The 25,130-nt window shown below is 61.3% G+C and overlaps 1 protein-coding gene and 1 long non-coding RNA gene across 14 annotated transcripts in view; one reads left to right on the top strand and one right to left on the bottom strand.

Moving 5' to 3' along the window:
- The window catches only part of KCNT1 (potassium sodium-activated channel subfamily T member 1), a 78,740-nt gene that overhangs the window by 31,259 nt on the left and 22,351 nt on the right, over window positions 1-25,130 (bottom strand). For 7 of the 11 annotated variants that reach the window (XM_045162371.1, XM_045162372.1, XM_045162375.1 and 4 more), the window contains exons 3-10: window positions 9,538-9,617; window positions 8,878-8,977; window positions 3,380-3,436; window positions 1,993-2,041; window positions 1,845-1,904; window positions 1,556-1,630; window positions 1,405-1,488; window positions 734-828 (exon numbers count right to left, since the gene is read on the bottom strand). In XM_045162371.1, the coding sequence (XP_045018306.1) occupies window positions 734-828; window positions 1,405-1,488; window positions 1,556-1,630; window positions 1,845-1,904; window positions 1,993-2,041; window positions 3,380-3,436; window positions 8,878-8,977; window positions 9,538-9,617 (600 nt within the window). Of the gene's footprint in view, window positions 1-733; window positions 829-1,404; window positions 1,489-1,555; window positions 1,631-1,844; window positions 1,905-1,992; window positions 2,042-3,379; window positions 3,437-8,877; window positions 8,978-9,537; window positions 9,618-15,448; window positions 15,491-19,632; window positions 19,795-20,369; window positions 20,654-25,130 lie in introns of those variants that run through there. The other 4 variants (XM_045162378.1, XM_045162379.1, XM_045162381.1 and 1 more) reach the window with 3 other exon arrangements.
- LOC123328682 lies at window positions 17,179-22,021 on the top strand. 3 transcript variants are annotated; one of them, XR_006543700.1, is made up of 4 exons: window positions 17,179-17,431; window positions 17,998-18,210; window positions 18,353-18,528; window positions 21,850-22,021. It is a non-coding gene; the product is annotated as an uncharacterized LOC123328682 (long non-coding RNA). The 3 variants fall into 3 exon arrangements; XR_006543699.2 differs by lacking the exon at window positions 21,850-22,021 and adding an exon at window positions 19,399-19,622 and having other exon boundaries at window positions 17,180-17,431; XR_006543697.1 differs by lacking the exon at window positions 21,850-22,021 and having other exon boundaries at window positions 17,187-17,431; window positions 18,353-19,185.

Genomic DNA, 25,130 nt, shown 5'->3' with positions numbered 1-25,130 from the left:
GAGCTTGAGGTCCGAGAGTGTGGATGTGGCCACCCAGGCTGTGAGCCCCACCCACCACCCACCTCAGGCTCATCCTCACCCAGGGGTCAGACGGCATGGGGCACACACAGCCCCTACCCAGCACAGAGCTGGAGAGTCCTCCTTGCTACTCCTGTGGCCCCACGTCCTGTCCCCAGGCTGGGAGGTGCTGCTGGCAGGGCCTGGGGGGCCCACAGTGCACACATGGAGCAGCATGCAGGGACCCTCCCCAGAGTAGACGCTCTGGCTGCGGAGAGGGGGCGGGCTGAATCACCCTGGAGTTTCCCACCCTGAAGACACCCCAGCCTGCTCCACTCAAGTCTGTGTGTTTTTTTTGGTGGCGGGGAGGGAGGGTAGGAGGCACATGGCCTTGGGGCCTCCCCTGTCCTGGCCTGGGGCAGGCATGCAGGGGGACGGGGTCTCCCCTTCAGGCCCCCCACCTCTCACTCTGGTGGCTCCCAGACCTTATTCTCAGCTGGGCCTTGCGCCCAGGGTCCCCACCCGGCCGAGAGCCAGTGCCCCTCCCCACGCTGTGTCCTGGACCCTGGAGGAGCTGGACTTGGGCAGCTCTGGTTTGGAACGTGGGCCCTGAGCTGCCTCCTGGCCCTCTGTCCCAGTCGGGCTGCCTCCCACCACCCTGAGGCCCGCCCGGCCTGTTGGATGCGAGGGCCCGGCTCTACCTGGGATGGGCGGGCGGCCGCCGGCAGGGACTCACCCCGTGAAGACCAGGCACAGCAGGGTGCAGAAGAGGATGAGGACCTGATTGAACATGGCCGACTGCGAGCGCAGGATGGCGCGGTGGAAGTCGTTCTGCAGGACGGGACACGGTGCCATCAGCGGCTCAGCCTGGATGGGACGGAGCCCAGGGCCCTTCCCGCCACCCCGGACACACACAGGTGAGCGAGCAGGGGAAGGACTCCACCTGACCTCAGCTCTCTCGCTCCCCGCCATGTATAGGCCAGAGGCCGTGACCTCAGCCCCGACCCCTCCCTTTGCAGCTGGGATGGGGGTGTGTGGCGGGGGGTGCCCCGGGAGGAAACGGTCCTTGCTAAGCACAGGGCTGCCTGTGACCCTGGGTCTTGGGGCCCACACCCTCTCACGTGCATGTTCACCCTCTTCCTCCCCCAGCCATGATTCCAGGGTCAGGGACAGGCCTGGGTGACTGTCCCCGGGGCATCAGGGATGAGGCTCCAGCTGGCCAGGAAGGAGGCGTGAGGGCATCTCGTGGTGACAGGCACACGTATCCGCCGGTCACTGTCCTGGGCACCAGGGGAGTGGGCCAGCTCCCCTGGGCCAGGACCAGGGCATGGCAAGTGGTGCCCTGGGGTCCTGGGGAACCTCACAGAGGTGAAGCAGTGGTGGGGGTGGGGGGCGGGGGGGGCTTACGATCATGTTCTCCAGGGCGTGCTTGGCCAGCCAGCAGTTCAGAAACACGGGGATGAACAGGTTCCGCAGCGGCGGCCAGAATATCTGCGGAGGAGACGGGTCAGGGGGCAGGGGTCTCGGCAGCCCCTGCCTCGGCCAGCGGCTCACCCACCGTGATGATGAAGGGCAGCGTGTTGATCATCTCCAGGATGAAGGACACACGGAAGATCTGCTCCCAGATGTTGCCCTGGGGAGCCAAGGGGGTGGGCTTCAGAGCGGATGGAGGGGAGGGGGCACCGGGGTGGGGTGGGGGCTGAGGAGACAGACAAACTGAGCCAGTGGGAGGTCAGGGGGTGAGACTGAGGGCTGAGGGAAGGGGTGCAAGGGGCTGAGGGAGGGGGCTGGCAGAGGGTGTCAGTGGCGGGGCCCTCCGGGGCAGGGCCAGGCCTGGGGGCACTCACTTTGTAGCTGAGGTAAATGAGAAGCATGGTCTCCAGGAAGCTGATGATGGCCACGATGACCTGGGGTGGGGTGGGAACGGAGCCTCTGAGCAGGGCCAGGGGGGCAGCGGGGCCCACCCAGAGCCGTGCCCCTCCGCGCCCCACTCACCTGAATGGCCCACAGAGCCACCTTCCTCTCCACCCACAGGATGGGGGCCCTGGGGAGAGAGGGAGGTGAGCCCCAGGCTGGGGGTCCCCAGCCATATGGGCCTCTGCTGATCCCAGGCTGTTCCTTGAGCTGGACAGTGGGTGGCAGCCTTGCCCTCGAGGGGCTGAGAGCAGGAGGGGAGGTGGGCTTCCTCCAGAAAGGAGGCCTTGGGGAGGGGCCTGTGAGACCAGGGGCTGAGCAAGGCTGCTCTGGGGACAGCCTGGCGGCCCCAGGTGGCTACTGTTTCTCATCAGGTCCCTGTGCCCCTGCACGGGGGCTCTGCTAGTCATCCGTGCTCTCTGGTTTCCTGACCTCAGATCCTTGCTTGACTATAACCCACGTGGCTCCCTTGAGAGTGACACGGGGGAGGGGGCATCCCTGCCCAGACACAGCCTCTGGACAAAGATTGGGGTGAGACCAGCAGGAGGGGCCAGATGGCCGAGCTCCGCGCTGACCCTGCCCAACCTCCCCAGGCCCAGATGGCCAAGGCCTGATCCTCAGGGGCCCCTGCTGCAGCCGGGGTATCGGGTAGTCACTTTCTCCACCGGGGGACAGAGACTAAAATCCCCAGGCCTTCCTTTGAGCGGGAGTTGGGCTGGGCTCAGAAGCTGTCCTGCCCCCACTGGGCCAGAAAGGAAGGGCTTCCAGGGCCAGGTGTGAAGGGAGGGGCTGGTGTGTCCCTACGTGTCCCTGTGATCCTAACCCTCTTGCCTCCCAGGGACAGGTGACCGGGCTGGGAACAGTGGCCAGGGCCTGGCAGATGCATCCTGCTGCTGTGGAGGGCCAGGACTGACCTGCAAGGCTGGGCTGGGGTGCCAGGGGAGGGGTGTGGGTGAGGGAAGTAAGGCTGAGAGCAGGGCTGTGGGTTTAGGGAGGCTGGAAGGGAGAAGCCTCCATCAGGGAGGCGGCCAAGGCCCTGGAGCTTATCCTAGCCTCTGGCCCAAGTGCCCCTGCTGCTCTGGGGTCACTTCTCACTGCCTGACCGCAGCACCTGCTCTCTTTGATCAAAGGCTCATTAATTGCAGAGGCAGCGGCCGGCCCTCTGGCAGGTCCCCCCTGTCTGTCTCCTCTCACCCAGGGCCCCTGGGGCTGGAGGGCATCACACAAGGGTGCTGGGCCAAGCCGGCTCCTGGTGACACCTGCTGCCACCCTTAGGTTGCTCCCAGGGTTTCAGGGGCTGTACCCCGCGGGGCCACCCCAGAGTTGTTCCTGCTCAGCCAGGTCCTGCGGATCCCAGGAGGCTCTCTGGCTGTGACTGGGCATCTGTCCCGCGGGCCCAGGCAGTGTCACTCTCTGGCCACCCAACCCTGCCCAGGACCTCTGAGCAGGAGCTGGGAGGCACACTCACCAGTTGATCTCAGAGGACGACTCATTGAAGGTGTAATTCTGCTTCGGGCAGCCCCAGCTGTGGAGAGACAGAGCTGGCCGCCACAGCCCCTCCCAGCACTGCCCCTGAAGGGACCGGACCCTTCCAGGACTGCCACGGGCTCAGGGAATGTGGGGGGGGGGGCACTTTCTCCAACCTAGGGCCAGGCCCCACATCTCAGATGGGCATCTGAATTCTAACACTCAGGGATGAGGAAGCCTGTTCCCACCCCGCAGAGGCTGTATGGAGGGTCTCTGAGGAGGGGGGTCTCTGAGGAGGAGGGACTCTGAGGAGAAGGGGCAGGGGAGGGGTCTCTGAGGAGGGGCAGGGGGAGGGTCTCTGGGGAGGAGGGTCTCTGAGGGGGAGAGTCTCTGGGGAGGAGGGTCTTCGAGGAGGAGGGGCATGGGGGGCGGGGGAGGGTCTCTGAGGAGGAGGAGCAGGGGGAGGGGAAGGGGGAGGGTATCTGAGGAGGAGGCTCTCTGAGGAGGAGGGCAGGGATCAAGACCATCCCCAAGGGAAAGAAATGCAAAAAGGCAAAATGGTTGTCTGAAGAGACCTTACAAATAGCTAAGAAGAGACATGAAAGGCAAAGGAGAAAAGGAAAGATATACCCATTTGAATGCAGAGTTCCAAAAACAAAAAGGAGAGGTAAGAAAGCCTTTCTCAGCGATCAATGCAAATAAATAGAAGAAAACAATAGAATGGGAAAGACTAGAGATCTCTTCAAGAAAATTGGAGATACCAAGGGAACATTTCGGAGAAGGCAATGGCACCCCACTCCAGTACTCTTGCCTGGAAAATCCCAGGGATGGGGGAGCCTGGTGGGCTGCCATCTATGGGGTCGCACAGAGTTGGACACAACTGAAGCGACTTAGCAGCAGCAGCAGCAGCAAGGGAACATTTCATGCAAAGATGGGCTCAATAAAGGACAGAAATGGTATGGACTTAACAGAAGCAGAAGATATTAAGAAGAGGTGGCAAGAATATACAGAATAACTGTACAAAAAAGATCTTCATGACCCAGATAATCACGATGGTGTGATCACTCACCTAGAGCCAGACATCAGAATGAGAAGTCAAGTGGGCCTTAGGAACATCACTACAAACAAAGCTAGTGGAGATGATGGAGTTCTAGCTGAGCTATTTCAAATCCTGAAAGATGATGCTGTGAAAGTGTTGCACCCAATACGTCAGCAAATTTGGAAAACAGCAGTGGCCACAGGACTGGAAAAGGTCAGTTTTCATTCCAATCCCAAAGAAAGGCAATGCCAAAGGATGTTCAAACTACCGCACAGTTGCACTCATCTCACATGCTAGCAAAGTAATGCTCAAAATTCTCCAAGCCAGGCTTCAACAGTATGTGAACTGTGAACTTCCAGATGTTCAAGCTGGATTTAGAAAAGGCAGAAGAACCAGAGATCAAATTGCCAACATCCACTGGATCGTTGAAAAAGCGAGAGAATTCCAGGAAAACATCTACTTCTGCTTTATTGGCTATGCCAAATCCTTTGACTATGTGGACCCCAACAAACTCTGGAAAATTCTGAAAGAGATGGGAATACCTGGCCAATTGACCTGCCTCTTGAGAAACCTGTGTGCAGGTCAGGAAGCAACAGTTAGAACTGGACATGGAACAACAGACTGGTTCCAAATAGGGAAAGGAGTACTTCAAGGCTGTATATTGTCACCCTGCTTATTTAACTTATATGCAGAGTACATCATGAGAAACGCTGGGCTGGAGGAAGCACACGCTGGAATCAAGATTGCGGGGAGAAACATCAATAACTTCAGATATGCAGATGACACCATCCTTACGGCAGAAAGCGAACTGGAGTCTATTAATGAAAGTGAAAGAGGAGAGCAAAAAAGTTGGCTTAAAACTCAACATTCAGAAACCTAAGATCATGGCATCCGGTCCCATCACTCATGGCAATAGATGGGGAAACAGTGGAAACAGTGACAGACTTTAATTTTGGGGGCTCCAAAATCACTGCAGATGGTGACTGCAGCCATGAAATTAAAAGACGCTTGCTCCTTGGAAGAAAAGTTATGATCAACCTAGACAGCATATTAAAAAGCAGAGACATTACTGTGCCAACAAAAGTCCATCTGGTCAAAGCTATGGTTTTTCCAGTAGTCATGTATGGATGTGAGAGTTGAACTATAAAGAAGGCTGAGGGCCAAAGCGTTGATGCTTTTGAACTGTGGTGTTGGAGAAGACTCTTGAGAGTCCCTTGGACTGCAAGGAGATCCAACCAGTCCATCCTAAAGGAAATCAGTCCTGAATATTCATTGGAAGGACTGATGCTGAAGCTGAAATTCTAATACTTCAGCCACCTCATTCGATGAGCTAATTAGAAAAGACCCTGATGCTGGGAAAGATTGAAGGCAGGAGGAGAAGGGGACGACAAAGGATGAGGTGGTTGGATGGCATCACCGACTCAATGAACATAAGTGTGAGTAAACTCCGGGAGTTGGCGATGGACAGGGAGGCCTGGCGTGCTGCAGTATATGGGGTTGTCCTGAAGAGTCAGTCTGAGAGGCTGAACTGAACTGAACTGAGGAGGAGGGTCTCTGAGGGGGAGGTCTTGAGGAGGTCTCTGAAGGGGAGGGTCTCTGAGGAGGTCTCTGAGGGGGAGGGCTTCTGAGGGGGAAGGCTTCTGAGGGGGCGGGTCTCTGAGGAGGCGGGTCTCTGAGGGGGAGGGCTTCTGAGGGGGCGGGTCTCTGAGGGGGAGGGCTTCTGAGGGGGCGGGTCTCTGAGGGGGAGGGCTTCTGAGGGGGCGGGTCTCTGAGGGGGAGGGCTTCTGAGGGGGCGGGTCTCTGAGGAGGCGGGTCTCTGAGGGGGTCTCTGAGGAGGCGGTCTCTGAAGGGGAGGGTCTCTGAGGAGGTCTCTGAGGGGGCGGGTCTCTGAGGGGGCGGGTCTCTGAGGGGGCGGGTCTCTGAGGAGGCGGGTCTCTGAGGGGGGTCTCTGAGGGGGAGGGCTTCTGAGGGGGCAGGTCTCTGAGGAGGCGGGTCTCTGAGGGGGGGTCTCTGAGGGGGCGGGTCTCTGAGGGGGAGGGTCTCTGAGGGGGCGGGTCTCTGAGGAGGCGGGTCTCTGAGGGGGGTCTCTGAGGGGGAGGGCTTCTGAGGGGGCAGGTCTCTGAGGAGGCGGGTCTCTGAGGGGGGTCTCTGAGGGGGCGGGTCTCTGAGGGGGAGGGCTTCTGAGGGGGCGGGTCTCCGAGGAGGAGGGGAGGGGCAGGGGGAGGGACCAGCCGGGTAGGCGAACACCAGCGGGGAGCCGGGGAGGGGGCTGGGGGCTCCACCTGGGCTGCCGGCAGAGGAAGGGCTGTGCACGGCCAGAGATGGACCTGGAGCCCTCAGGGCCTCCCGGAGGCCAGAGCTGCCGAAACGAGGCTGGACAGTGTGTGTGCCACACGGAGAGAAAAGCACTCTCCTGCCCAGTGTGCTGACTCTAAAAAGCAGGTTCCCCAAGTCACTCCTGAGAAGGAGCTTCCCCCAAGCCACCGAGGAAGGGGGCAGGGGCCTGGCCGCCATGCTAGTTCCACCCCAGATTACAGCCGAAGCCAGGGTCGCCAGGCTGCGGGACCTGACTCTCAGAGAGTCCCATGGTGGCAGGTGGCTCCCTCCCCTTTTTTTCTCAATTGGCCCACTTCCTCCTGCACCTGAGCCTGTTGTTGCAAACTCAATACCTATAGGAGTCACGAGCCACCTTGCCATCCATCCAACACCCACCCACCCATCTATCCTATCCATCTGACCCATCCATCCACATCCAGTGTCCTTACATCACCCACCATCCATCCTTCTATCCACTCATCCATCCAGCCTCCATCCATCCACCATCATCCGTCCACCCCCTCCCATCCATCCGCCCCGTCCATCTTCCATCCATCCACCCTCCACCACCCATCCATCCACCATCATCCGTCCACCCTCTCCCCATCCATCCACTCTACCCGTGCCTCTCCCAGCCCCCATTCTGTCCATTTGCTCTCCCACCCACCCACCACGTGCCAGGTGCTGTGCAATGAATACAACAGACCTGGTCTCCCTGGGGATGTAAAGCCAGGTGCCTCGATGTCTCTGGAGGTGGGAGAAGGTGAGATGAACACAGAAGAGTGCTCTCAAAGTCAGTTAGAGCCCTTCTCAAACCACCACAGTGCGACCTGCCCTCCCACACTCAGGATGAAGACGAGGTCTGTTCTCAGGAGCAGGTGAAGCAGTCTGGCCTGGCGACCCGCCCCACTGCACGTGAGGGTGGGGAAGATGCAAGCTTGCACAGCGACCTTTCACCCCTGCCTCCTTCCCAACTCAGCCAGCAGGAGCCCAGTGGCCAGGCCCTATCCTCCAGTGAGGAGGGGAAGGATCTGCTTTGAGGAGCTAGGGAGACAAGTGACGGACCACATCCTGACTGCAGGGCCCTTGGCCTCTGGACGCCCACCCTTAGTGTGAGTAGCGGGACATTTGAGGAAGTTACCTGTCCACAAGCCCAGAGACCGAGCAGAAGAGGAACATATAAGAAAGGAAAGGGTTTTGGACAAACCCCAGAGATGCCGACGGCAGGACACCTGCAGTGGGGCTGACGCCTGAAGATGAAGAGTTCTTGGAAATCACAAAATACGGGAGCAGAAGTGAAAACCTCAGCTAGAGGGCTGGAGAGGAAGCCGAGGAAACTCCCAGAAAGAGGAGAAACAGGAGAGAGGACCACTCCAGAACCTTCTGGAACCCCAATCTGGGTATGAGGGAGTCAAGAGAGGCTCCCAGGGCAGATGGGGACCCAGTTGCAGATGAGCCCAGCCCTGCGTGCCCCCAGCTCAGTGTCCACCAGGACCAACGTGGCGCTGAGAAGGCATCACGCCAGGCGTCCCTGAGACGTGACAGACATGGGCACAGAGAGCCAGCCCCACCAGCTTCCAGGGCAGAAAACTGCTTCCCACCAGCAGCGCGAGCAGGAGCGCGGGGCCCTCTGGACAACACGAGGCAGGAAGTACCTCGTCCAGCTGTGGGCTCTTGGGCATCGGCTCAGAAGGCGCGGGCACTGTGCCCATGGCCTTTCTGGGAAGCCCCGCAGCAGGTGTTCCATGTAAATAAGGGACAGGCCCCAGGGCTGGGAGGGGCAGGGGAACCAGGGGATTCCAGAGAAAGAGGCTCACCTCCTCTCCCCACTGAGGCCTGCTACCCCCACCCACCCAGGAGGAGCTGGGGGAGCCAGAGCCCCTCACCGAGACCCCCGGGCGCCACTGGGCAGGCGGGGGTTGGGGGGGCATCCCAGACCCTCTGGGAGAGTTCCGTCCGGGTGCATCTGCAAGTGCAGCCGCCGTCCACAGCAAGGACACCCAGTGTCAGCGCCAGCCTGAGGGCTGTGTCCCAGCCACGGCTCTGGGGGGGGGGGGGGTCCCACACACAGACCCCTGTGCAAACCCCATCAGCCTCTGTCACGGCACCAGGAAGGCCCAGCCCCTGGCCCACAGGTCACCCACCATCCAATCCCCAGGGCTGGGTCGTCCAGCAGGACGCGGACAATGTACAGCAGGCAGGTCAGCAGCTTCAGGGAGAAGTTGAACAGCCGGATCCTCAGGCCTGTGGGTGGGGGTGGGTGGGGGAGGCAGTGGTCAGGGCTCCTGGAGCGGCTGGGACACTGCACCTGGGCCGCTGTACCCGGCTGTCCTGACCAACACTGACCAGGTGGCTCTGCGTTGGGGGGCTCTGCCAGGCCGGCCTCCGAGAGGCTCCATGCCCTCCCACCTCATGGACGAGGTGCAGAGTGTTCCTGAGCTGCCGGCCCTGGGGGCGGGCCTGGGGCTTGGGGGAGGAACCTACAGATCGATGGACCAGAACCCACAGGCACCACCTCTGCACCCCATCCTGCATCCCAGGTGGCCAGGCTCCTGCTGGGAAGGCAGGTGGAGGGAGCCCACAGGGCAAAGGGGAGGGCCACACGGTGGTGCCAGGGAGCGGGGGGCTGAGCTGGTGCCCTTGGTGGCCGTGGCTAGCCCTGCCTCCAGGAGGGGCGCACCCCTCCAAGGGTCCCAGCATCTCCCACCCTGGAAGGTGGCAAGGAGCTGAGACAAGGAGCATTTCCATCGCCCCGCCCGCTCCAACAGAGCCCCTCTGCCTGCCCCCCCACAGACCCCACTCACTGGATCTTTGGTTTTTGATGAAGAATAGCTTAAGCCTCTCCTTGAAGGTGTTCTCGTTGACGTAGAACTCCACCTGGACCCTGGGGGGCAGGAAGGCATGGGCTTGGGGCTGGGGGCTCCAGCCCAAAGCCCCACATCCCCACATGCCCCCAGCAGATCTGCTGGCTGGCTGCCTCCCTCCCAGCGCCTGGGGCCCTCCAGGCCCCGCAGATGTGCACACTCATGGCTCCCAGCCTGGGCCATCATGGCGGCTGCCAGGACTACAGGTGGCCTGAGTGGCCGGCCCTTGGCTCAAAACACACCATATGCTTTGCACAGAATGTTCCAGAAGCTGATGGCCAGGTGCTTTTCTGGGGGCCCCTGGTGGCTTGTGCCTCGAAGCCTGCTGTAGCCTGTGGGATGGGCAGGGCTGGCAGTGGGGCCCCTCCAGCCACGGCTGTTGCCCCGGACAATCCTCAGACACCTGAGCCCCTGGGTGGGCACCCAGCCTCCGGGGAACAGACCGCACAGACTGGCAGGAACAGCCTGTTGAATGAGGAGGCAGGTGGAGCCTGGGAGGACGGGCCACTGCCCACACCTTAGGTGCAGGCCCGCTGTGGCCGGCTGGGGTGTCATGTTCCACCATAGTGAGAACTCCGGTGTTGACAGCAGGCAGGACGGCCACGGCCCTGCCGCCAGGTTCTTGCACAGGAAGGGTCTAGCATTGCCTTCCTCCTGGAAGTGGGTCTGGGCCTGGGACTGCCTTGCCCTGGGCTGGCACCTGCTGGCCCCCACATGGCCTCCATTGCAGGCTGCCTCAGCCGCAATGGAGGCTGGTCTCAGGACCCCAGAGTGGCCCGCGGGCATCATCGCCGTTCCCCGACTCCTGACCAGACAGAGGCACTGGTAGCCTGGGATTTGGGGTGAGGCTTTGGGCCGGAAAGGCCTGGTCCAAGTTACCCAGGCGAGCCAAGCCACCCCCAGAGATGTTGTGGAGGTGGGACAAGGCCGTTCAGGTGAGGCAGCGGCTCACCCACAGCTCTGTGTGATGGTCATGACACACACAGAGAGAGGAGGCAGGGACATCCAGCACCCTGGAGGCAGAGTTGTGCAGAGTGGGGGGGCCCCCGGCCTGACCACAGCGGCCGCCCCTGGTCACAGGGCTCAGGACCCAGCGAGAGTGACGGTGGTGTGGGCCTCCCCACCCTCAGGTCCGGATGCAATGTGGTCAGCGGGGCAGCAGGACAGGCCTCCTGCAGAGCAGGGTCCAAGCCCAGAGCACCCGCTGCACACTGTGCAACCCGGCACATCTCTGTTAGCCCTCTGTGAGAGGGGATGGGCCCATACCGCCAGTGGGCCCGATGATACACCCCACCCTGGCCCACTCCACTGCACCCCAGCACACCTCTGTGTTCCCCACTGTCTGCTGTACCCAAGCACTCTCACTGTACATCACAGCCCAGAGTACTCCTCATGAATGTGAGTCACTCAGTTGTATCCGACTCTTTCCAACCCCATGGACCATAGCCCACCAGGCTCCTCTGTCCAAGGGATTCTCCAGGCAAGAATACTGGAGTGGGTTGCCATGCCCTCCTCCAGGGGATCGTCCTGACCTAGGGATCGAACCTGGGTCTCCTGCATTGCCGGCAGATTCTTTACCATCTGAGCCACCGGGGAAGCCCGCATGGGTCCTAGTATATCCCTGAGCACACGACTGTACCCTGTGTACCCCAGTGTAGACTACACCCCAGCACAACCCACTGTACATGGCCCCCTAGTATGCCCAGTGCGCCCCAGCACACTGCACCTCTGCACGCCTCGCTGTACACTGTATCTCTGCACGCCTTGCTGTACACTGTACTCCAGTACATCTCTGCACACCCCACTGCACCCCAGTGTACCCCACTAGACCTGAACCCCAGCCCCCTCTGTAGGTGCTGCTGGGGCCAGGTCAGTGGAGCTCCCAAGGGTCCCTGGGGGGAGCTGGTCAAAAGCCTTCTCTGTGAAGGAGGGGCTCAGACAACCCAAGCTGGGCGGGGGTCAGGTCAGGGGCAGCCACCCCTGAGTGGTGCCCACATGTTCCGAGGGATCACATGCCCCCTCACTCTCCTGCCTGCACAGCGAAGCCTCAAGGAGGGGTCCCCACCCCTCGTGCCCTCCACTTGGGCACCCCTCCCCTGAAAGTCCCTGCCCAGACCCAGGGGTCAGGATGGCTGACCTAGGACCAGTTACTCCTAGCAATTAGTGGCCTAGGAACTGCTCCTAGTAACTGATGTGGACAAGAAACCCACATCACCTGTCAGTCCCCATGCCCAGGCAGCTATGGACACCCAGACAGGTCTGGCCTGGGAAGTTGAGCCTGGGTGCTGGGGAAATCCAAAGGGCCGCCTCCACTTTTTTTTTTCGTTTTTTTTTTTTTTTTTTTTGCTACACCGTGTGGCATGGGGGATCTTCCCTGAGCAGGGATCAAACCTGTGCCCTCTACACTAGAAGCATGCATCTTAACCACTGGACTGCCAGGGAAGTATGTTGCCTCCATGAGCTGTGGCTGCCCACTTCTCCCACCACAGAATGCAAGTTGCAAGCTTTCCCTTTAACCTGAAGTTTAAGGCGGTGGGTGTAGTTCAGCTGAGGGCGTGCCCTTGGCTCAGCAAGGCTCCTGAAGGAAATGGCCACCCGGGGGGCATGGACCATCTGGCCTGACAGAGCCCTGCTCCTCACCTGCCTGGTCCCAGCTGTCTGAGCCTCAGCTGCCTCACCTAGGAAACAGGCAGTGACAGGAACCGCCTGCCCTGGGCATCCTGAGGGTGCCTGGCAGCGCTGCTGAAACTGTGAAGAAATCAAAACAATCTCCTCTGTACCTCGGGTTCTCCCTTGAAAAGTCAGGCTGTGCTGTGCTGTGCTTAGTCACTCAGTCATGTCCCACTCTTTGTGACTCCATGGACTGTAGCCCGCCAGGCTCCTCTGTCCATGGGATTCTCTAGGCAAGAATACTGGAGTGGGTTGCCATGCCCTCCTCCAGAGGATCTTCCCCACCCAAGGACTGAACCTAGGTCTCCTGCATTGCAGGCAGATTCTTTACCATCTGAGCCACCAGGGAAGCCCCCAAATCCAGCTAATTGTTGGTTTTCAGAGGAGGATTAAGTGAGAGAGGACCTCCGCCCTTGGCCCTGCCCTGCCACCCTCTCTCAGTGGTGCCAGCGATCAGGGCTGGTTTTGCTGAGTCTGACTCTGGCCGATACCCATCACTTATGTCACCCAGAGAAGATGGCACTGTGCTGTAAGCCCACGTGTGTGGCCGCAGGTGGCACATGGTGGATGCCCACCAGCTGTGGCTCGAGGCTTCTTGGTGGCCCCGTGGTGGAGCTGGCTGCCAAGCCCGTGGGACGCTGCTCTGAGGAGCAGGGGAGGGCTGGGCGGGGGCCAGGAGCTGGGACACCACCAAGAGCTCACATGGCGATGGCCCTGCTAACAAGCTCAAGAGCCCTGGGGAGGGGCCGACGAGGCGTCCACCCCTACACGCCTGCTCCTGTTCAGCCACTCATTCCTTCAGTGGGCGGCCGGCGGGGAGGGCTGGGCACAGCAGAGGGGCCACTGCTGCTTAGCCCAGGGCGCAGGAAGGTGTCAAGCCCTGGGCAGGCCTAGTCATGGGGCCCTGAGGCTTCTGGGACCTTGGCCTCAGAAGGGCCCTGGGGTACCCCCAGGGTTAGGCCACGAGCCCCAGGCCAAACCCACACCCGTCCGGGACAGTCCTCACCCCTGGTCTGTCTGTCCTGCTCGGAGTGAGCAGCTCTCTGACTGTGAGGACAGGGACTCAGGCTGGGCAGCTCAAGAGCCATGCCCCCAGCCCCTCACCGGGCCTCTCAGGGGCCTCCTGCCAGCCTCGTGCCCATACGCATGGAAACGGAAGCCCACCCAGGCTGGGTGCTGGCTCACGTCACCCAGCGGGTTGAAAGACATGGCCTCTGGGCTCCCCCCGGAGCCCAGGGCTCTCGAGTTTCGGGTCCAGCAGTCAGCTCTGGCCCATCCCCACGCAGCTTGCCTTCTAGTGGCCCAGGCCCAGGCCCACGGCTGGTGTGCAGGGTCTTGTCCACACTGGATGGACTGGAGGGGGCCCCCTTGTGCCAGCAAAGTGGCTCGAACCCCACCCACCCCACCCCACACCCGGACGGGTCCTGCCAGGTGCGGCAGGTGGAGGACGCTGCAGCCCCCTCACCCCTGAGTTGACCAGGGGGCTGACTGGCGGGCTGACTGGCAGGCTGGGGAGTGGCCTTCCAGGGATTCCTGGCAGGCAGTTCCGGCACAGATGGCCTGTGCCGGGAAGCTGCAAACGCAGGGCCAGGCGGCCAGCCCTGGTGGGAGGGTGGCCAGACACCAGGCACATGGCCGCGGGCAGGCCCACCCGCCTGGCTGTGACAGCCGCGCACTCACATGGGGCCGAGGTCCGGTGGCCTCCTTCCTAGGGGCCTGCTGCGGGCTGGTGGCTGTCTGCAGGTGCCTGGGAGCTCCAGGCGGGAGGCTGAGAGCCCGCGGGCAAGACGGAAGAGCAGAGCCCAGGCCCAAGCACCAACTCCGAGGCCAGCTATTCTGAGACTGAGCAGAACCTGTGACCCGCCCAGGGGCCCAGGCAGGACAGACACGTGGCCTGCTCTGCTCCAGGTCCTGGGCTGGATCGGCAAGGAGCTGAGCTAGTCTGGTTTGGGGGCGGGGCCCTTGAGCTGACGGTGGCTCTGGGACCGTTCTGCCTCCGCCACACCCAGCCCCGTTGCAGATTCGCCTGTGGGGGCGTCAGGGGGGACACGGGCCTCTGCTGTAGCCCCCCCGACCCTCACTGCACAGGCTGGGGCACAGGCCAGCCTGCGGCCACAGGCCTCCTCTCCGCCAGTTGCCCCTCCTGGGGTCTGGGATGCTAAGGAAAGCAAAGGCTCCAAGCTGCCAGGCAGGGTGGGCAGCGACCTCTCAAAGCAACAGTGTTGTCCTGGGCCTCTCCAGTATTGGTCTGGCATCTTGGCTGGGTCAGGTCCCCAGCAAGCCTCCTTGGGCCTCCGAGGGCCCAGGGACATTTGATCTGCTGGTGACCATGCAGCTCTGGGGCAAAGGACCACAGCCTCAGCCCCTCGGGCGGCTGCAACTGTCCATTCCCCCCTCACCCTGCCAACAGCCTGAGACCCGCTCCCGGGGAGCCAGCAGAGGCACCGTCCCCCTCTCTGGTTACCCATTGCACCGCAGCTGGGGGACGGAGGCCCAGGGCTGGCCTGGGTAACGATGCCCGAGCCTCAGGCTGCAGGAGGCACTGTGGAGAAGCCCGGAGTGAGTGCTGGTGGCCACTGCCAACGGTGTTAATTAACGAAAGAATAATCAGGCCCCACGTGGTGGCCAATCTGGACTCCGTGGGCGTGAGCAGGTGAGGGGCTCCTTCCCAGGAATACGCCCGGCGGGGGTGCTGAGGGGCTTGGGTCCCCTGACCTCAAAGTGCCCTCCGCGGCCCTAACTGAAGCCAGGAAAAGCCTGGAGGGGCTCATGGTGGAGCAGCTGGGCCAGGCGCCTGGGGTCTTGGATCTGCACAGGTGGCCGCAGTGGGCTGAAGCCTGCATCCCCAGCGGTCACCTGCCTGCCTGACCCCACACCAGTACCATAGCGGGGTCCCCATCCCTTCCTAAGGGCTGTCGTCACCACTGTGGGGCCGTGGGGTATCTGGCTCTGGACACCCCATTTCCCACTCCCAGGCTCCTTCCCAGAGAGCCACGCCCCGTTCTGCCCCCAGCCTCAGCCCCACTCAAGGTCCAGCAGCCCCGGCCGTGCTCTGCTCTGGCCTGGGTGCAGGACAGATGGTGCTGGGCGCGACGGACCCTCCCCCTGGGCAGTCACGGCCCAAGCCCCTTCCCCCAGGGTCTGCTCGGGGCCAGGAGGACACTGTGAACCAAGCACTTACTGAGACACAGAGGAGTCCAGGCTGAACTCTTCCACATGAAGCCTGAGGGTGGAATGGAGCGGACACATCAACGCAGACAGCGGACGGATGGACGGATGGGGGAGCCTGGGCTCCCGGACACAGAGGGAGGACTCGGGCAGGGGCCGAGGGGAGCAGGGCACACCCATGCGCACACCCCGTGGTGGGGCCTGGCCCCCAGATGCCCCAGAAGCAGCATGGCACCCGTGGCAGTGTGGGTACATGCACCCCGCGCCCACCCTGGCAGGACGGGGTGACCCTCCCAGCAGACGGCATGCAGGACGGGCCCCCGCCTGCAGCCAAGCAAGTGGCTGGACAGCAGGTTCAGGAGCGCCCACGGCTCTGCTCTGCACTGAGACTGCTCCAGGCCTCGTGTGACCCCAGGGTCCAGGAAGGAGCAGGTGAGCCCCCCTCGACACCCAGGAAGCTGATGGCAGCGAGGGACACCCCACACACAGGGGCCACCAGCTGGACATGACAGTTGGGCTCCTTGTCGTCAAGCCTGCCCACCTCTCCTCGATGCCCCTGCCCTCTACAGGCCCTGGTGCCACCCCACTGCCCTGCCCCCTCGGCTTCCTGGTGACAAGACAGTTTGATACTTCTTAGGGACCCCCAGGGGCACCCCCTCTCCTGGGCCAGCAACACACACCTGCTGCCCTTGAGGCTGCCTTGGCCTAGGGTTCTTCCAGACTGGCTGCAGCCAGAGAACACCAAGGTGGGTGTGGCCTGCACTAACTGGAGACAGGGAGGGAGAAGCTGGTGGGAGCATCAGGGACTGGTGGGGGGCAGGGCACAGAGGGTCTGCTCTTTGCTGGTGTCCCTCCCGTCTGGCCCAGTGTCTCCAGCTTCATGGGGCCTCTCCTTCAATCCTTAAAGCAAACATCTTCTAGAAGAGGAAACCAAGGTTCAGAGAGGACCGCTGCCTTCCCAAGGCCACAGGCAGGGAGGAGGGAGCCTGTGTAGGGCCCTCTGGGTGGGGCCCCAGCCTACAGCTCCGGGTGCCCCGCGGGTGGGCCAGGTGCTGGCTGGGCCTGCAGAGAGCAGGGGGGCCTGGGCTTCACTGGGTCTGGGGTCTCTGGAAGCTTCTGGCAGGTTCTGCGTGTTTATCCGGCTCAGATCCCCTCTGGCCCAGGCGCTGCCCGAGTGCTGAGTTGGGCCACAGCCCGTTCCAGCGTCAGGTCAGGGCGGGAGCCTGGCAGGGCCACAGCCCGTTCCAGTGTCAGGTCAGGGCGGACCAGGAACTCGCTGGAAGCATGTCGAGGAGAGGGGACGGGAAAGAGGCTGGATTCCTGGCCAGGGGGTGGGGGGCACATGAAGATGTGGATCTGCAGGGGAGGAGGAGGCCCCTGGGTGAGGACTCCTGGGAAAAATCCGGGGGCAGGGGGCATTGGGAGACTTGGGCGGGCGAGCAGGAGGCCGGCCACAGGCGAGGGATCCGGGAGGAACAGCAGGAGAGCAGGGTGGCACCAATCTCAGAGCACAGGGGGCAGACAGGCTCAGCCCCCAGAGCAAAGTGCACCGCCGGTCCTGGGCTGGCCAAGCCGCTGTTTCCTGCAGCCCTCGCTCTCCCTGCCTGCCACGGCTGCCACCGTCCACAGAAGCCCTCAGGGCCCCGCACGCAGAGGTGGGCCCGGAGCCCCCAGGCCTGTCCTTGGTGGGAGCCAGGCTCAGAGGGGCCGTCCTGAGTTCGGCACAGGGCGGCGGGGGCTTGGGGGGCCCGGGCGTACGGTTGCCCCCAGAGGCCACTCACTGCAGTTGCCACCCGCCCGGGTCTCCAGCTGATTCTGATCCCGCCCAGGCCCTGCACCACCTGCTCCGGCTCTGCCTGACTCCACCCCACGCCCCAAGACCCCACCCCTCCTCCCTGCCTTTCACGAAGAGCCCCTGGGCTAGAGTTTCGCCTTTGTCTCCAACCCTTCCTTCAGCCCAGCTCTGAGCGAGCGCCTTCCTTGGCTGCCCCTCCTGGTAAGGGTCCTGGGTTGGCGAGCCCTGCCCCTGAAACTACCCTGGGGAAGGCGCAGACAACCCCAAGGTCCCGCTCACAGACCTCCCCTGCTGGCGGCCCCTCACTCCTTGCCCAGGTCCTTCTGTGCCTCCCCTGCCTTCCCCTCCCTGGACCCTCTTGCCTTCTTTCTGCCCTGGGGCTCCCTTGACCTCTGCGAGCAGCCTCCAGTGGGAGCTCAGAGCTCATCCTGGCCTCCGCTGCCCACTCCTCCCCTTGTCCATGTTCCCCTCTCCACGGCGTCCAGGAGAAGGACGGCAGGGTGGTAGGGGCAGGCGGTGGGGGGCGATCTAGGTAGGGCGTTGGGAGCCAGCCCCTCCCTGTGGCTCAGTCCCCTGGGGGCAGTGGAGACCCCTGCCTCTGCTGTGCTACCTCCCCAGCAGTGGTGAGGCCTCCAGGAGGCTCTGGGCCTCCCTAGGCTGGGCCGAGGCCTGGCTGGCTCCAGACACTGCACGCAGGTTGGGGCAGAAGCTACAGCCACGCACTCCTCCAGCAGAGGGCACCCACCTGCCTGCTCTGGTCTTTCCAGAATTGAAACCCTGCAAGTCCTCGTCTGCTCCGGAACCTGCCATGGCTCCCCACTGCTCCTGTCTGGAGCAAACTCCACAGCGTGCACCTAATGCTTCCAGAGATGAGCTGCAGGCACCAGCCCCTAGTGCTGCTGGGCTGGCTGTGCAGCTGCTCTGAGGACCCTGCCCCTCAGAGGCAGCTTGGGGACCGAGCCAGGCTGTTCACACAAAGGGTCTGTGCAGGACTGGGGGCGGCAGGGGTGGGAGTGGGGGGAGGGCTTCCTGGAGGAGGTGTCCCTGCCACCGCAGCTCCCGTGCTGCACTGCGGGTTCAGATGCAGCTTGGACAGGACCTGCCATCCCTGTGTCCCTGCAGGAACAGGGACAGCAGGAAGCCAATCATTTGCAGGGGCCAGGCTGCCGGTAACCAAAGCCTCTGGACTCACTGCTCCCTACAGCCTCCAGGAAGGGAATGGAGAAGAGAGGAATCTGGTCTCCAGGGCCTTGGCCAGCACTCGCCTCCCTCCTGCCCAGGGGCTGCCCATTAGCTGTGTGAGTCCACCAGGAGTGCCCGTTAGAGCACTTAGTCTCCTGCCTTAGCAGTCTCCTCCGGCAAATGGGAATGACCGCGGGGCAGCTGCCCCCTAGGGGCGTGTCAAGGAGCAGGAGATGGGGTGCGAGAGTGCGGAGGGTCCAGAGGGCCTGTGGTCAGTGGGGAGGGGCGGGGAGGCTCCCCAGGCACCCATGGTCTACCATCTGCCTGGCTGAGTCTCTGCCAACGCCTCACCCCAACCCTGACATGGCACCACACCCCAGCTCCCCAGGCTTTGGCCTTGGCTGTCTCCTCTGCCCGGAAGCCCCTGCCCATCTCCTGGTGCTCTGCCTGCAGGGCCAGCGCCCCCGGAAGCCCCCCTTCTCCTTGTCCCAGCCCAGCCCACACAGGTTTTCGTGCCCACGACGTGTGCCCACATTAGGGGGGTCTGATTCATCTCAGTTTCCCCCGCAGCAACTAGAAGGGCTCCCGGCACAGGAAAGATGCTGGCTGAGAGTTAGTGCTGCAGACTGAGCCTCAGTGTCCTCATCAGTGAAATGGGGGTGTCATGCTGTGCCCGTGCTCAAGGAGGGGCCGGAGGGGGTCGGCAGGACCCTGCAGGGCAGGGAGAACCAGCCTCCTGCACCTCTACTGCCATGGGCTCCAGGCACCAGCTCCAGGGAGACTGAGCCCCCAGCCTGCGCCCCAGCTCCCATCGGCTCTGCGGCCGCCCTGGGCCTCACACTGCTTACCTCTGGAGCGGGACACAGACGCTGGCCCTGCCTTACCCCAAGTGGCTTCTGGGGACCAACATGAGTGTAGCCTCCAGCGGGACAGGGCTTGGGCAGGGGTCAGCAGGTCCCCACCTCCTTTCTCTCCTCCGATTTCAGCTGCAGGCCCACTGTGCTCAGCCTCTCAGAGCAGGAGGGAGCAGGGGTCCCACAGGCGACGGGAGACACAGCGGGCGGGGCGCTTGGGAGGGGGTCCCCAGGGGAGACCCCGGCCGTCCCTCCCCTCCCCAGGGCTGCAGGCAACGCGGCAGGTGCAGCGGAGCGGAGCCCGTGCGGGATGCGAGCGCAGAGAGCAAAGCCCCTCCCGGCGGCGCCCCGCGCCCCCGCCCCTACCTCTGGCCCACGTCGCTGCCCACGGAGCCCCCGCCGCGGGCCGGCAGCAGCGGGCTGAGCCCGTGCGGCTCCTCGGGGGCCGAGGCGCCGGCTGGGGTGCCCCCCGGGCCCGCCTTGCCCTCGGACGGCGAGCGCGGCAGCTTGGCCCGCGCCATCCTGCCGGAGCGCACGGCGGCGGCGGCGGCGGCGGGAGGCGGGGGCGGAGCGGGCGCTACCATCTCCGCGCGCCGCCCCGCGCTCCCCGCGCCGCCGCCGCAGTGGAACGGCCGAGGGGGGGCTGGGATGCTGGGGGACAGTCGGGCTCCCTCCCGCCGCGACCGGGGAGCGCCCAGGCTCGGCCCCCTCCCCATCCCCGGAGCGCAGAGGGCGCCCCACGTGGGAGCGGGGGTCTCGGCGCCCCGGGCTGCGAGAGGTCTGCCTTCCCATGGAAGGAGTAGTAATAGTCACGCTGGCCCGCACGGCGCGGGGGGAGGGGAAGGGGAGGAATAGTAGTGCGGTGGCAGCTGGTGGCTCTTGGCGGGTCACCTCCGCAGGCGGGGACCCCAGACGGCCTGTGGGCCCTGGGGACCCGCCACGTGCACCTCCCAGCTCCCACCCCTGCCGCCCAGGTCGGGTGGGCCCAGCCCCACGGTCGGGGTTGGGGGGGACGCCGCTGTCTGTCTCCCTTCCCGCAGGCACTCCCTGCGCCCCACCTCCTCCCCCAAAGTGTCCAGGGAGTCCACGAGGTCCTCCTTTACCTGTACCCGCACTCGAGGCTCCATTCGGGGCGGGACATGGGATCCCGGACACGGTGGAGGCAGCTAACAGTCCCGGAGCCCGGTCTGCGCCCGACCCCTTCCCTGCCTGGTGAGCTCGGACCATCTCACGGAATAGACAGCTTGAGGAAGTGTGCAGATTTCTGTCCGTTTGCAAAGAGGGGAAACCGAGGCGCTGAGGGAGGAAGTGGCTTCAATGGGAGACCAGACAGGAAGGCAGGGAGAGGCCTCCCAGCTGACGGAGCCTCTTCTCCCTGTTGCCACATTATGTGGCTTTTCTGCCCAATTTCTTCTATTTTTGCAGACCAGGGAGGCCTGGGACTGAGGGGCGGGGGGGTAGAGGTGACTTGCCCAGGTGTTGGTGCTGGGAGGACCCAGGCTTGGGCTGGCTGCCCTGGAGCCCAGCTGGGTGCAGGGCACTCAGAGGACAGCTGTGCAGGTTGCCCCCGGGGGGCTCCAGGCCCTCCTGTCTGGTCCAAGCTCTGATGCCAGACTGGAGGCTCCAACTTGGCCAGCTGGCCTGCCTCAATTGCTTCACCCGTTTTGTGGCCCAGCAAACCACCATGGCCCTGTGCGGACAGAAGGTCTGTGAGAGGAAGGTGGGCCTCATGCACCCAGCTCCTGGCCTGGCCTCCCACCAGACAGTGCTGAGTCAGGATGAAGCCATTGGGTGGTCTCAGCAACACTTATATTTGCGCTTCCCCGACCACTTTCCACATCCTGTCCAGTCCCCTGTCCCGAAACTTCCCCTCCAACACAGGAGGCGGGAGGGGATAAACTGGTGTCAGCCACTCTTTGCCCCTCCCATGGAAGGGGTGACATGGGAGTGGCTGCAAAGAGGGAGGGCTTGAAGCACCTCCGGCCTGCTGGTGAGCGAGACACCGCAGCGCCTGTAAAACAGGGCCAGTAGGGTCGCGGGTACGGGCAGCACCCTCTCTGGGGCCCCGCTGAGCCTTTCTGCCTGTGTGTCCATGTGAGCCGGGCTGGGACCTGGGGCCCTTTGCTGCAGGGCTTTCTCCTGGACACACCTCTCCTTCAGCAACAAAATACAAAGAGACTAAACGAGACTAAAAACAACCTCGTGCATGCTCAGGTGGGGCAAATTATGGACAAAAGATAAAGACCAAAAACCCAACGGCCACATCTGAAGAGCAAAAACAGGGTGTCAGGAGCAATGCCTCTGTACTCAACACCACCAAAAAGGGGTGGGGCCATCTAAACCACCCCCTCCGGCATGTCCTGGACACACGCCTGCCCTCAGCCCATATCACGATCCCCGAGGCGTGCTAAGTCGCTTTGGTCATGTCCGACTCTTTGCAACCCATGGACTGCAGGCTGCTAGGGTCCTCTGTCCGTGGGATCCTCCAGGCAAGAGTACTGGAGTGGGTTGCCATTTCCTTCTCCAGGGGATCTTCCCGACCCAGGGATCTAACCCATCTCTTAACGTCTCCTGCATTGGCAGGCGGGTTCTTTACCACTAGCGCCACCTGGTGAGCCCAAATCAGAAGGGAAATGACTGACCATGGAATAACTGAGAGGGATGGCCCTGCTGGCACAGAGGCAGACGCGGAGCAGTGTCCAGGAGCTGCAAACACCCGAAGAACTGCTCATGCCCCAGTAGGGGCCCCGGCCCATTTGAAGCATTTAAAACAAATTTAGGAAATAGAAACAGAATGGTGAAAGGACTCCTCATGGAGTTCCAGGACAATAAGGCACAGATGCGCCGCACCCAGCATCAATCCCACCAATCTACTGGGCTTAGAGGATGAAGACAGAATTCTTCAGGCAATAAGAGAGACAAAGCAAATCAGGGGAAGGGAAGAGCACGCTGGCTCCAGGGGCTGGGGGAGGGGGTGGGGAATGAGTTTAATGGGGATGCGTTTCAGTCGGGGAAGATGAAAGCAGTGGATGGTGGTGTCAGCTGCCCATTAAGAATATGCTTAGTTTGCATTCCCACCAACAGTTTAAGAGGGTTCCCTTTTCTCCACACCCTCTCCAGCATTTATTGCTTGTAGACTTTTGGATCGCAGCCATTCTGATCATATATGAAACGAGTCGCCAGTCCAGGTTTGATGCACGATACTTGGGGCTGGTGCACTGGGACGACCCAGAGGGATGGTATGGGGAGGGAGGAGGGAGGAGGGTTCAGGATGGGGAACACATGTATACCTGTGGCGGATTCATTTTGATATATGGCAAAACCAATAAATATTGTAAAGTTAAAAAATAAAATAAAATTAAATTAAAAAAAAAAGAATATGTTTAGTGTATTTAAAAACAAAGATTGGAATGAGAGGCAAAGAAGGGATACTGCACACTGATCCAGGGATCCCTGCAAGAAGACTGTGTAACAATTTTAAATGTATGTGCACCCAACGTCTGTGCGGGATCAGTCGTGTCCATGACCCCATTGTCTGTAGCCCGCCAGGCTTCTCTGTCCACAGGATTCTCCAGGCAAGAATACTGGAGTGGGTTGCCATGCCCTCCTCTAGGGGGATCTTCCCCACCCAGGGATCGAACCCACATCTTCTCTGTTGGCAGGTAGATTCTTTACCACTGAGCCACCAGGGAATCCCTAAATCAACTATACTTTGATTCAAAAAATCTAAAAAGACTATTCTATCACAGACTGTACACTCAAAAATGATTAAGGCGGTGAATTTTAATCATGTGTGTTTTTTATTTATTTACTTTTGGCTTGCTGGGTCTGTCGATGTGCACGGGCTTTCTCTGCACTCTCTAGTTGGAATGCACAGGCTTCTCATTGCGATGGCTTCTCTTGTGAAGCATATGTGTTTTACACAATTTTTTAAAATTGTGAAAAAAAGAAGTACAAAATCCAGTTGGATGGGCTCCCACTAGCCCAAGAAGGGACAACTGAATATTAGACGGGACGAAGATGGGGCTCCCCTGGCAGTCCAGTGGTGAAGACTTTGCTTTCCAGTGCCGAGGGTGTGGGTTCGATCCCTGGTTGAGGAGCTAGGGTCCCACACGCCTCACAGCCAGAAACCCAAAACCAAACCAAAACAGAAGGAAGATGAGCACACAGTGTGTGGGTCTCCTCTTGCTTCTGTAACAAGCACTACAAATACAGTGGCTTGAAACTTGTCGTCTTCAACGGCTCTGGAATTCTGGGTCCTAAAGTCTACACGCGGGCAGGGGCTGGTTCCCTTTGGAGACTTTGGGGAGATGCTTCTGTGTCTTTTCCAGCTTCCAGAGGCCCCGGCGTCCCCTCTCTGGGGCCCCGTCCTCACGTGGCTCTGGCCCCTGCCTCTTCCTTCCGTCTCCCTCTCTGACTCTGGCCTTCCACCTCCCTCTTCTGAAAAGCCCTGTGACCCCACAGCGTTCCCCAGGTGACCCAGGATTACCGCCTCATCTCAAGATTCTTAACTTTGGACTTCACGGGTTTGGAGTCCACGGGTTGGGATTCCAACTGCCAATGCAGAGGACACGGGTTCAATCCCTGGTCCAGGGAGATTCCACACGCCGTGGAGCAACTAAGCCTGTGCACCGCAATTACTGAGCCTGTGCTCTGCAGCGAGAAAGGCCACCGCAGTGAAGAGGAGCCCCCCCCTTCCCCCGCAATTTGAGAAAGCCCATGTGCAGCAACCAAGACCCAATACAGCCAAAAGTAAATAAAACAAATCAGTAATAACTTTAAAATGTTAATCTCTTTCTTTTAAGGTAAGTACTTTTTTTTTTTTTAAGATCCTTGCTGCTGCTGCTTCAGTCGTGTCCGACTCTGTGCGACCCCATAGACGGCAGCCCACCAGGCTCCACCATCCCTGGGATTCTCCAGGCAAGAACACTGGAGTGGGCTGCCATTTCCTTCTCCAATGCATGAAAGTGAAAAGTGAAAGTGAAACCACCAGTTAAAGAAGCATGTGGCTTATACTCAAGGAGGGTGGAGCAGAACAGGAAAGGAGCTTGGCCAAGCCTCCATGGAATGTGGGGCTCAGGGAGGCTGTCCCGGGGAGCTGCCCTCCTCAGCTGCAACATAGAGGGGGAGTGCCTCGTCACATGTTGATGGATCACTGTGCCTAACTGCTCAGTGCAAGGTCTGGGCTGTCCACTAGCCAGAGTGTCCATCTGGCCCTCTCTAACGGAGGGACAACCAGGACATGGCAACGTGGGGACCACAGTGGCACTTAAAACCTTTGCCTGAAACATCCGAGTTCCATCCACCAGGCCTTCAGAACCAACATCCAGTTTATGAGAAATACTAGGAGAGGCAGCCAGACACACAGACAGCAGGACCTTCTGCAGGACAGGAGGCCTGGTGCATCAGCCAGTTGTGCTGTGCAACAAATTACCACCGACTTCGCAGCTTAAAGCAACACATCTATTATCTTTAGCCGTCCATTGGAAGGCTGGGCATGGCTTAGCTTGGTGTCCTGCTTAGGGTTCCATGTGCCTGAAACCAGCATCAGCAAGGCTGGCCTTCCACCTGGAGCCCTGGGGGAAATCCACCTTCAGGCTCATCCAGTTGGTGGGACTGATTTCCTGGTGGTTGTAGGACTGAGTTTCCCTTTTCCTGTTGTCTGTTGGTGGCTCAGCTCCTAAAGGCTTCCTGCATCCCTTGGCCCCTCCATCTTTAAAGCTGGCAATCGTGGCTCAGATACTCCTAGGCCTCAAATCTTTTCTTCCACTTCTGGCCAGAGAAAACACCCTGCTCTCAAAGGCCCACTGTGCTTAGAAAGGGCCCACCCTCCTGTTCATTACCTCAGCCAACTGATCAGTAAC

The sequence above is a fragment of the Bubalus bubalis genome, chromosome 12 (assembly GCF_019923935.1).
Source record: "Bubalus bubalis isolate 160015118507 breed Murrah chromosome 12, NDDB_SH_1, whole genome shotgun sequence".
NCBI classification, from domain to species: domain Eukaryota; kingdom Metazoa; phylum Chordata; class Mammalia; order Artiodactyla; family Bovidae; genus Bubalus; species Bubalus bubalis.
The sequence above is the reverse complement of the archived record's forward strand: the minus strand, read 5'-3'. Positions and strand labels throughout refer to the sequence as shown.